Source organism: Pelodiscus sinensis, chromosome 5, assembly GCF_052426305.1.
Source record: "Pelodiscus sinensis isolate ZL-2025 chromosome 5, ASM5242630v1, whole genome shotgun sequence".
NCBI classification, from domain to species: domain Eukaryota; kingdom Metazoa; phylum Chordata; order Testudines; family Trionychidae; genus Pelodiscus; species Pelodiscus sinensis.
The window spans coordinates 99,850,385-99,862,593 of NC_143056.1; the positions used below are offsets into that span (position 1 = coordinate 99,850,385).

At 43.7% G+C, this 12,209-nt stretch overlaps 1 protein-coding gene across 3 annotated transcripts in view; it reads left to right on the top strand.

The window, feature by feature from the left end:
• Positions 1-12,209, top strand: part of KIAA1549L (KIAA1549 like) — a 234,831-nt gene that overhangs the window by 199,851 nt on the left and 22,771 nt on the right. For all 3 annotated transcript variants that reach the window (XM_075927818.2, XM_075927820.2, XM_075927819.2), the window contains one exon: positions 5,720-6,067. In XM_075927818.2, the coding sequence (XP_075783933.2) occupies positions 5,720-6,067 (348 nt within the window). The remainder of the gene's footprint in view (positions 1-5,719; positions 6,068-12,209) is intronic.

Here is a 12,209-nt window from a genome sequence, read left to right on the forward strand (position 1 = left end):
GCACAGCAGTGCCAAGTTATGACCCACATGTGTCCTTGCATTCAGGGAGCTGGTTTAACAGCACTTTCAGCTGCCACCCTTATATGCCCCAAGGATCAACACCTCCCTACCCCTACTTTCCCACCACAACCGTTCTCCGTGGGAGAGTCTGTGCTGTGTACTTTTCAATTTGATCACTTTGTGTAAGTGACTAAGTAAGAGCTGCAGTCTCTTTAAAATATGGCTCCTTATCTCTGGAACAGTAGAGCTGCAGTTTGCAACTGGGGCACAGATTTCATTTTTGCACCTGCATAAATAGATTGCTGCTCTGAAAAATAAAATGCAGTGCATCTGCTAATTCAAATGATGGCTCTTCTTTCCCTTCAGAACTCCTTGGCTGTGTCTAGACAACTTGCCAGCTGTCTACACTGGCCGCTTGAATTTCCGCAAGAACACTGACTTTCTACTGTCTGAAATCAGTGTTTCTTGCGGAAATACTATGCTGCTCCTGTTCGGGCAAAAGTCCTTTTGCGCAAAGCTTTTGCGCAAAAGGGCCAGTGTAGACAGCTCAGATTTGTTTTGCGCAAAAGCGCGTCTAGATTGGCATGGACTTTTTGCGGAAAAGTGTCTGTGCCAATCTAGATGTGCTTTTCCGCAAATGCTTTTAACACAAAACTTTTCCGTTAAAAGCATTTGTGGAAAATCATGCCAGTCTAGATGTAGCCCTTGAGTTTAGGTTAAGGGGGGAAAGCATCAAGCAAATGAACAGATTTAAAGTAGTCTCAGTCTTGCATCCATCCCTGTTTGACTAACACATTTTGTTCATTTATAATACAGCAGGCTTGAGGGGGGATTTGATAGCAGCCTTCAACTACCTGAGGTGTGTTCCAGAGAGGCTGGAGAGAGGCTGTTCTCAGTAGTGGCAAATGGAAGAACAAGGAGCAATGGTCTCAATTTGCAGTGGGGTGAGATCTAGGTTGGATATTAGGGAAAACTATTTCCCTAGGAAGGTGGGGAAGTGCTGAAATGGGTTACCTAGGGAGATGGTGGAATCTCCATTTCTAGAGGTGTTTAAGTCCCAGCTAGACAAAGCCTTGGCTGGGATGATTTAGTTGGGTTGGTCCTGCTTTGGGCAGGGGGCTGGACTTGATGACTCCTGAGGTCTCTTCCAGCCCGAGGATTCTGTGATTCAGGCTGTTCTAACTTACTCCAGACGTAACCAGACCCTAGCATTCAGCTAACAGAAAGGTGACAGAACACCACATTATATCTTTTAAGCACTGTGAGCAGAACTCATTCCCATCCTTAGCTGATGGTAATTAACATAGCTCCACGGAGGTCAATAGACTCATGCTACAGGTTGGACCTCCCTGGTCCGGCACCCTTGGGACCTGATGGGTACTGGATGAGGAATTTTTCTAGACCAGGGGAGGTCATTTCAGGCCCGCTGCTGCTGCCCCCCGGCTCCTCCCATGGGCTTACTGGCTCTCCCCACAACCCAGATGAGCCACATACCAGCTCTCTGCTCCCCCCATGCAGCCCAGAGGAGCCCCACACCACCCCCCTCACAGCTCAGCTAAGCCACAGGTTGGCTTACAGCCCCCCCTTGTAGCCCAAATGAGATGTGTACCAGCCGCTGGCTCTCCCCGCCCTCGCAGTCCAAATGAGTCACATGCCAGCTCGGGCCCACACCCCCTCTGCACTGCACCAGGATTCTCTGGTCCTGGAATGTCTGTGGTCATGCCGGACCAGAGAATCCTGGACTTTAAAGGTGCAACCTGCAGTCGTTTACATGAACTGAGGATTTGTAATATCTTTATATTTAAATGAAAGGCTGAGCTCCAGTCTTGTAAATCTCTATGGCCCCATTGAACAGTGTGCTCTAGATATTCCCTAGTACTGTCAAGCCTGGGAGCAGAAGCAGCAGTGGATTGGGGGAGCCTACTGCTGGGAAACACTAGGCCTTTATTGAACATGAAGACTGCAGTGGAGTAAGAGTTGCTGGGCTACCCCATGTGTTATACTGGGTCTCAAACCCCTGATCGTGAGTCCCCAGGTGGTCACGGCAGCCTGACCCCCACCCACTGCCTGCTGAAACTTGATAGGCCAAGAAGCTAGGAGGCAGGCTAGCCAGCGCACCACTCTCAGATGCCCTGCTCAGCTCATCCAAACCTATTATTTAGGCTAGAAGAGGTATAGGAAATTTGTCCACTCAACAACGTGGATTTCCTGTTGTGTTTGTGATGGGTGAGGACTCCCTTGGGACTGTCACCTGATGTGCTGAGTCCCCCATTGAGCCTGCTTTCCCTGACAGCCTGGGCGCACGCTGTAATCCTGTCTTGTTGGGCCCAGACAGGGACATCCCTCCAAGGCTGCCGAGCCAGGCTGAAAGCAGTCCAGTGTGAGACTTTCCTAATACGCAATTACACAGCCCCTTTGGAGATGAACACTAAATAAATCCACCGTATGCTGTATAGAGATCTATACAATATAAGCTCATGAAATTCTCCCTCTTTCTCAATGAAGAGACACACACAGACTGTTTGCCCCCACCCCTATCCCAGTAACAATTACTTACACTTAAGCTACACCTAGAGTGCCCCCTCTTGTGCAAGAAAATACGCAAATGAGGCGAGGTGGTGAATATTGCTGTGCCTCATTTGCATAATTAAAGGCTCCGTTTTTGTGCAAGAGGCTTTTGCGCAAAATGGAGCTGTTTACATGGCTCCGTTTTGTGAAAAAAACTCTCTTGCGCAAGAGCCGTTCTTACTGAAAAAAGCAACAGAACGGCTCTTGTGCAAGAGGGGGTTTTTTTTTGCGCAAAACGGAGCCATGTAGATGGTTCCTTTTTGCGCAAAAGCCTCTTGCGCAAAATGGCAGCTCATTAAATATGCAAATGAGGTGCAGAGATATTCACCGCTTTGCCTTATTTGCATATTTTCTTGCTCAAGAGAGGGCAGTCTAGATGTAGCCTTAGTCTATTAATAAACAAAAGTAATTTCTTATATAAAAAAGATAGGACTTGAGTGGTCACAGAACAAAGTAGGTTATTAAGCAAAAAAGTGCAAATTAAACGTAACACACTAAGTTACAAAGTTCTTGCCCTACATGTGGTTCCAGTAATCACTGCCCAGACTGGATGCTTTTAGAGTCTGGGTCCAGTCTTCCTCCATGTTCAGCCTTAGATATTTCCAGCAGTAATCTTGGATGGAGACCCAGGGGAGAACTGATGACCTGGGTTACCCCATTCCCCGCACTTAAATAGGGGGAGGGATAGCTCAGTGGCTTGAGCATTAGCGTGCTAAACCTACAGTTGTGAGTTCAGTCCCTATGGAGGCTATTTAGGGATTGTGGCAAAAATTTGTCAGGGATGGGTATTTGGTCCTGCTGTGAAGGCAGGGGACTGGACTTGATGACCTTTCAAGGTCCCTTCCAGTTCTAGGAGCTAGGCAATCTCCATTAATTTAGGATCTGCCTAAGGTGGGAAGTCTTTGTTCCAAGTTGGACCCTGCCCAGCTTCTCATGAAAAAGTGCAGAATCCAAGATGGATTTCAGTATTGTGTTTATTTATTAGCACTTAAAGTCTATTTAGCACAGTTTGAACCTCCCAAATCTGGGACTCTGGTCCAGTAACATCTGCGGTCTGGCAGGGCCACAGATGTTGCTGGATCGAAGAGCCCTGGAGGCCAGGAGTGGGAGCCGGCTGGGAAGCCCTTCCTGGGCCAGCAAGTGACTGGGCTGGGTGGTGGCTGGGTAGCCCCAGCCAGGCAATCCCTGGTGTCAGGGCTGGCAACTCTGGCAGGGGAACCCTGGGGAACCCCAGGCAGCAGTGTGGCCAGTGGCAGGGTGGGTACACTCAGCCTTAGGAGCCCTAGCACTGGGAGAGGAGCCTGGGAGCAGGACAGCAGCCTGTAGGGGAGCATTGACACCCTCCCCCCTGGTCTGACAAACTCCCTAGTTTGGGACTGCTCAGGTGCTGGACCAGGAAGGTCCAACCTGTATTAAATGTCAGCCCTTCACTTGCTGAAGTAAAGTGCCTGGCTGTCCACTGCCTTAGCTCTTATGCAGTCATTGTAAACCCGGGGAAAGGGGGAAAATGCAACCAAATGAGAATGGTCATGTTCATAATCAGTTTACCCCGCTATAAGTGACTGCCCCAAGTGCAAGGCAGTGCCGAATAATACACGTAACAGCTTTTTATAATGGGTAGCTTCGGTTCTTGGGAACTATTAAGCAGCATCACGCTTTGAAAAGAAGAATGTAACAAATATTCCTTGATATGAAGTAAGGTTCTTTGCTTTAGTATAGCTCTGTCATTTACTGCCATGCTTTCAAAAGCAGACCCCTAAATTACCCTTATACAAATACATGTGTGGGGCTTCACAGGTTACTGCGCTCATCAAATGTGCTGTTTCAAACCTTGGAGTTTGTGCGCTTAAATCTTTGCAAGACTGGTCCCTTTGGGCCTGATTTTCTGAGTTTCTCTAGCTCTATTTGACCTCCTTTAGAGTTTTAGGTGTTTGTCCTTTCTGAACTCTGGACTTATATGCAATTGTATTGGTAAGTGGATATTTTGCCCAGTGTGTTACCTGTTTGTGACTGCAAACATACATTTTGAATATAGTGTGTCAAAACTGCTCCTAAAATGTTCAATAATCATAATGTCCTTGAGATTACCTACTCCTCATATATTATTAATTCATTATTATTATGTAGTTTTATTATGGAGGGCTCCAAATGTGAATGGAATCCCATTGTATTGGATGTCATACAAATACAGAAAAGAAATCATCCCTGCTCTGAAGGCTTTAAATCTAGACACAGGCCATCCCTGCTATAAGTTGCCCTGGTTTGCATTCACTCCACACTAAAGTTGTTGATGTTTGTAGGAACTGATACATTATAAGTCCTCCCATTCCCCGCTCTTAAGTCATGCAAAAAAAACCCCAAAACCCCAAATTTGCGCAAATGGAAGTCAGCCGCAGGAGAAAATTCTCCACTTTAAGTTGTTTTGCTATAAGTCCAGGGTTTTTTGAATGTATGTTAGTCTTGTAGCGAGGACAGCCTATAATAATGTTTCAAAATTATTAAAAGTGCTTAACTCTTTCATATTAGTGCCATAAATGCATCCTATGTATTTTCCTGTTATTTGGAAGTCTAGGCTACAGTCACAGTCTACTATTTACTGAGGGTGCATCTACACGGCACCGTTAGCTTGGAATAAGATACGCAATTTGAGTTATGCAAATTATGAATCTTATTTTGATCTAATTTCGAAATACCTTATTTCAAAATAAATCACTATTCCGAAACATCCCTTAACCCTCGTGGAAGGAGGGCTACAGGGACATCAGAATAGCATGCCCATTATTATGAAATCTTTTTAAAAATAACAGGCATGCTCAAAAGATGCAGAATAGCTATTTTGGGATACTGGAAGTATCTTGAAATAGTGCCGCAGTCTAGACGTACCCTGAATGACTTGTGCTGGATACACAAGATGCTTAATGTCACTTAAACCAAACTTTTTACACTAATTTTTTACACTTGCTATGCAGAAATGCTGGGCAATCACAGTTGCAACTGGTATAAACATTATAGTATATAGTCTCATGTATTGTACCATTTTGTGCATGGACATGAGAAAATTCTATTTTATCTGTATTGGAGAAAATATGTAAAAAACAAGACTCCTGTTCTGATGTATATGTACATAAAATGCTTTTACTTTATCCAACAGACTGAACCTGAAATGACAGAAGAAACAAATGTTGACCATGTCAATGAACCTCAAAGTTATACCAGATCCCGTCAGGCTAAAGGTCATTCTGAGACATCTACTTTAAGTTCTCAGCCTTCTATTGATGAAGTTAGACATCAGATGCATTTGCTATTGGAAGAGGCATTTAGTCTGGCATCTGCAGGTCATGGAGGGCAGAACAGACAAGATGCTCACAGTTCAGCACAACACATGTCATATTCTGAAGTTGTGACCAGCGCCCCTGGTACCATGACCCGGCCCAGAGGGGGAGTACAGTGGGTGCCAACATACAGACCGGAAATATATCAGTACAGCTTACCAAGACCAGTAAGTTAAAATATTGCTTACAGTACTATCATGAAGATACTTGTGTTCTAGGCTATAGTTTTTAAATCAAGAGCCCCATGTACATGTGCATGAAACACATATGAACTTGTACAGGTTGAACCTCTCTAGTCCAGCATCATCCTTGGTCTGGCATGATTTTAGATAGCTGGATGTCCACTTATCATGGGTGGGGCCAAGTTTTCTGCAGTCCCATGAAGTTTGTTTATAGCCACCAGTCCTGGCTCTCAGTGATCTGTGCTGTTATTTAGCTCTAATTTATCCCTAAATGTCTTCTAAGAGCCCAGTAAGCAGTGGAAGTGTTGGTAATGCTGCTAGACAATATTGACCTTCCATAGTTTAGCAAGTTCTCTGATTCAGCACCGGTCAGGTGCTGGACTAAAGAGATTCAACCTGTTTTTCTGATAACTATATGCACATATGTAAGTTAGTGCATGCATACACACTTAAAAGAAGATTCCTTATATCCAGTTTGAATAATGGGCCTCGCCTCTGTATTGTTCACATAATAGTGTGAAGTAGTACTTCCTTATGTTTTAAATCTATTGTCTATTCATTCTTGTGGGTGACCCCTGATTCCTGTATGATATGAAGAGGTAAAATAACACTTTTCTAGTCACTTTCTCTACACCATTCATGACTGTATAGACCTTTATCATATCCTCCCTCAGTGTCTTTCCTAGGCTTGTGTAAGTCCAGTCTTTTAATCTCTCCTTATATGAAAGATGTTCCATACCCCTAATCATTTTTGCTGCTCTTCTCTGTACCTGGTTCCTGTCTCAGATTTCCTATGTGACCTTGGGCAAGTTTATCTGTGCTTCATTTTTCTTATCCGTAACATGTAGATATTTCCCTGCCTCTCATGTATTGAAAATATAAAGTGATGAATGACTGAAGTATCTAGGTAGCAATATTGGAACTGCTCTCCATGCTCATGGTTGGCAATCGCTCCTTTAAACTCCTCTGAACTCTCAGATACTTTATCTAAACTTCACAAAACAAACATTTTCTTTCACAATTATCATCTGCACAGCTACACCCGAGTTTTGTCTGGTGAAGTAAACTGAACAGCTGCCCAACTTTTGGCAACAAAACCAAATAAATAGGCCATGTAAGAATGTAAAATTTCTGAAAACACATAGGATTATGCTTCAGAAAGGAAAAAAGCAAAAGGCACATTTTTTTCAGCAGTACATGTTTTTCTGAAAGAAGACATTTCAAGAGTCCTAATAGAAATGGAGATTCCTGACTCTGTCTGTATTTAAGTAAATTATACTAGGACTACTCATTGTTTTTAGAAATATATTGTCATTAGGGGCTGCACCCTCTATTTGCTACGCTTGCCTACCCCCTCTCTCTGGCCACTTTTGCTTTGCTGAGAGAACCTGTTGACACTGATGACTTGATGAAGTTATTCTGTTGCCTGGCAGGAACATTCTGTCATCCGTCAGGAAAAACTTTTTTATATATAAAGAGAGACAATTCCGAATCATCATTGCTATGATTACCTTCTATGGTAAGGAGAGTATACCAGTAAGGACTGCTTTTCCTGAACTATCCTTCAGAGATAACTTGAAGCCAGGGGCATTAAATGCTCATGTTCAGGCAAATAGTGTTTAAATCAGAATAAAGTTACTCCTGGCACTTGGAAATTGCTTTACTGCAGTTCATACTGCATTTGATCATGTTTTATGGTTGGAATCTGATTAAGTTGTGCTGATCACCATGGGTATGTCTAGACTATGTGGCTCCATTGACAGAGCCATGTAGATGAGTTTACTAGACATAGGAAACTGAAGTGGTGATTTAAATAATCGCCGCTTCATTTACATCAAAATGGCTGCTGCACTGTGCTGATCAGCTGTTTGGCGGCACAGCGTGGCAGCCATTTTGATGTAAATGAAGCGGCGATTATTTAAATCAACCCTTCATTTTACTATGTCTAGTAAACTCATCTACATGGCTCCATCGACGGAGTCTCGTAGTATTGACATACCCCATGTGTCCTATCAAATTACTTTTATAGTTGAACAGATCTTTTAAAGTGAAATAAATAAGTTATATGGCTATGTATTTTTGAATAGAGACTAATCATGCTGTTCTCTGAATTCATGTTTTATAAAGAGGATCTGCAGCATTTTCACTAAGATTTGATAATTTCTCCAATGTAATAAGTACTGGAAAAATTATGTTAAAATGCCATTCTTGTTTTTCTAAGTACATTGAGTGTTTTGCTGTGCGACTCCAATAAAATCCCATAATAAGGGCTTTATAAGCTTTTTCAGGCAGCTCATGCAGCTGCAAAGGTCAGCTGGAACCTGTATTTAAGTGTTTGGCTATGGGGCCAATATCTTTTTTCCCCAACATCCATTTAAGGATGCTAATGGTATGGTTTCCACTTTTGAAACCCTGAAAGCTGACTGAAACAAGCTGAGAACTGTAGTCTGAAAAATTGAAGTAATTTTTCTGGCAGTCAAAACTGAAAAACACAGACTAACAGAGCCTTGTATGTTAGGACTTTGGGCAAGCTACCATCTCTGATTCTGACATGAGAACTAAGACTAATTACAGGGAACTGGTCCGGCTTTGACTAGTTGATATTCAGCCAGCATCTCAAAGATTAGAAACCTCTGCTGATTATTGAAGCAAATGCCACTCGATATCAATTTCATAAACATTTACAGCTATTAAAATCAGGGAAACATATCCCCAAAGCTAAACTACTATTAATAATAAAATTAAACTTGAACTATTAAACCGAAATCAAATCAAGGTAAAATCAGCTTAGTATCTGTATTGGATTGGAATCACTTTCGTTAAATAGATTAATCCAATAATCAACCTAATAAATCTTAAGAAGGGATGTAAAGATTTGGCCATTCATCTGTATAAGATTCTAGGGTTGTCACTTTGAAGCCCAGGATATCTGAGTCAGGGCAAAGTGATGAAAAAGCTACAAGCATGGTTAAGAGTTTCTCTTCATTCAGAATATTACCAGGTTGAATCATCACTGGGTTTTCTGGTCTGTTACCATCTGATTTAAGTTTTCTGCTATTTTAACTTCATGAATTACTCTCAGGCTATAATAAGGCATCTGTGTGTGTCATGCCAAGAATCCTAGAACATTTTGCTATCTGAGGTAATTTAGCTAATCACTACTCTTACTCTACAGCTTATTTGCATGCAATAGATTAATTGGTTGTATGAGAGAGACTGCAGAGATGGTGGATTACTTGACCTGACTTCCACACCTATATGTTTGCCCCTCCCCACAAATATCCTAACGTGACCCCCTTTAGACACAAATCAACACAACCACCAGCACACACAATAACCCCAAACTCATAGACCGGGGTAGGCAATAATTTTTTCAGGGGGACACTTCATGAATTTTGGTCCGTCAAGTGAATTTCTGGTTACATCTCCCAGAATGGGCGGAGCCTGGGGTGGGGTTGGGGACTAGCCTCCCCCGAAGAGTTGTCTAGGGCCAGAGGCTTTGAAGTAAAAACAGAGCAAAGATCTTGTAACTACCGGCCCCACTACTGCTGCATTGCCATTTGGGGTTGCTGTGGCTATTTTAAAGGCTTGTGGCTCTGGCCCCTGCCAGGGTAGCACCGTGACCAGGAGCCGTGAGCCATTTAAATAGGATCCTGCTGCCTGAGCCATCTCTTGGAAATTCAGTGGAAGGGGCAGCAGGATAGAAATAGAAAGTAACCAGACGCAGTCCATGGGCTGGATCTGGCCCCCAGGCCACATCTTGCCCTGAGTTGTCATAGGCCCTCTCTGCAACTTATACCTCTCATTTGCCATCGTCACCAATGCACCCAACTTTCACAGCACAGCCACCCTACATGCTAGAATTTGAAGGCTAGAATATTGCAGTGGGTAGGATTGCATAGAGCCTGCTGCAAGCATCTTCTCTGTTTGGAATGTCACAGGGTCCGTCATTACTGGGAGGCGCAGCTGGTTACTGGCCAGATTTTTTGTTCTTAGTGATTTTCTGGTTTTCTGCTTTAAAGCATGTGGATTTACAAATTATAGGTCTGCAACAACATAGGGTCTCAACTACTAGTTTGATTATAATCTGCAACTCAAAAATTTCACCCAACTCCATTGACTCGATAACTTGGAACAGGTTAATATTAATGTATGAACTGCAATGTTACAATTACAAGCCTTTCTCCTTAGTGCGAGCTGTATTCATCCTCCCCACTATTCTTGTACTCTGCACTCCAGAGTCTCACCGCAGCTATGGACCCTTTGAATTACTGGTTTACCCTCTTCAAGACTTTGAGAGAGTCAAAGCAAGTAATCCAGATGTTGCAAAGGAATTTCTGAACTAGTTGATTCCCAGAGGCAGCGCAAGAAATATGCATATCTATAGAAAAATAACAAAACTCACATGTTCATTCCTGCCTCAGTTTCCTCTCTCACCAAAATGTCCTTTGGCTTTTAATAGCCTTCCAGGACAGTCAGGATTCCCCCTTTCCATCTACCCAAGTCTGTGTTCGGTCACTCCACCTTCACTGAAAAGGGGAGAGTCTTTTGATAAGGTTTCATTGCCCTCTGTCAGGTGACTCCTCTAGCTTCCAGTGACTCATCAGGTGATTCATTGCCCTCACTTATTTGCCTCTGCTGGGAGGAATCCCAGTCCAATATGGAGGTTAATGCAATAGTGAAGACACCTTACTGTTTATGAACAAAATGTTATTAGTGAATACCATGGAGTTTATAGCCTGATATAGCAATAGGCTATGTTTACACTAGCAAAGTGTGGCAATGCAAGTGCTGTTGACAGACAGGAGTTACCAAAACTGGAAACAAGTCAAACCAGTTTTTCTGGTACCTGGTGTCCACAACTCCTGGCCACATCTGCAGCTCCCGAGACAACAGAAAGAGCAAGCACAGAGCCTTGCGTCATCTTCACCCGCTAAGCACAGTGGGAATGTGCAACATAGCATTAGGCGTGATGGGAATGTGAAAAATGTCCCATCAGCCATCTGCTTTCTTCCCAGATGTCCCTGGGGTTTTCTGGATTTTGCGACAACTCGAGCAATCGTGGCAAGAAAACAAGGATCCCAGCCCTTTGGCCCTTACAGTGTGCATTGTGCAGAAGACATCACACATTGCGGTGTACCTAATTACAGATCTACTAGCGGACAACAATGATGAATACTCATCAGAGTCAGGAAATTCATCAGCTTCATCAGAATCTATTTCAGATTCATCAGACTTAGATGATGATGGATTTACATCTAATTTTGTTATGGCAGACCTGAGATACCCATTGGATCATCACTTTTGGGCCAGGGAAACCAGCTGTGAGTGGTGGGACTGCATTGACATGTGGGTGTGAGATGAAGAGCAGCGGCTACAGAACTCTTGGATGTGCAAAGCGACCTTCCTGGAGCCATGTGCTGAGCTGGCCCCTGAACTGCAGCACAAGGTCACCTGAATGAGAGCTGCTGTCTCGGTAGATAAGCATGGGGCCGTTGCTTTGTGCAAGCTGGCCACTCTAGATTGCTACTGTTCAGCTGTGAATCACTTTAGAATAGGCAGGTCTACCGTCGGGGCAGCACTGCTGCAAGTGTACCAGGCAATAAGTGAAATTTTGCTGGACAGGATGGTGACTCTGAGAGATGGGGATGACTCAGTGGCTGGCTTTGTTGAACAGGGCTTTCCTACCTATGGTGGAGCAAACAGATGAAATACCTCCCCCATTATAGCGCCACCCCCACGATGCCTCAGAGTACATCGATTAGAAGGGGTGCTTTGGCACAGTGAAAGGGCAATGGAGGTGTCTGTATGGCAGGCTGGACATTTCGGCGGATCATAGCCCCAATGTGGTGGCTGCATGCTGTTGCTTATGTAATTTCTGTGAGAGTAAGGGTGACTTGTTTCCTGATAGGTGGAGCACTGAGGTACGGTGTTGGGACTCACACTTCGAACAGCCTGACCCTCGAGCTGTGAGAGGTGCACATAAGTTGGCCATCAATATCAGGGAGGCTCTAAGGAACCTTTTTGACAACGAGGGGGCCTGAGATTTCTGTGTGTTGGGGTTGTGAGTGTGGCTAGAGCATTTGGTGTGGGTTTAACACAAAATAAAAACTAATGGAAACATGCA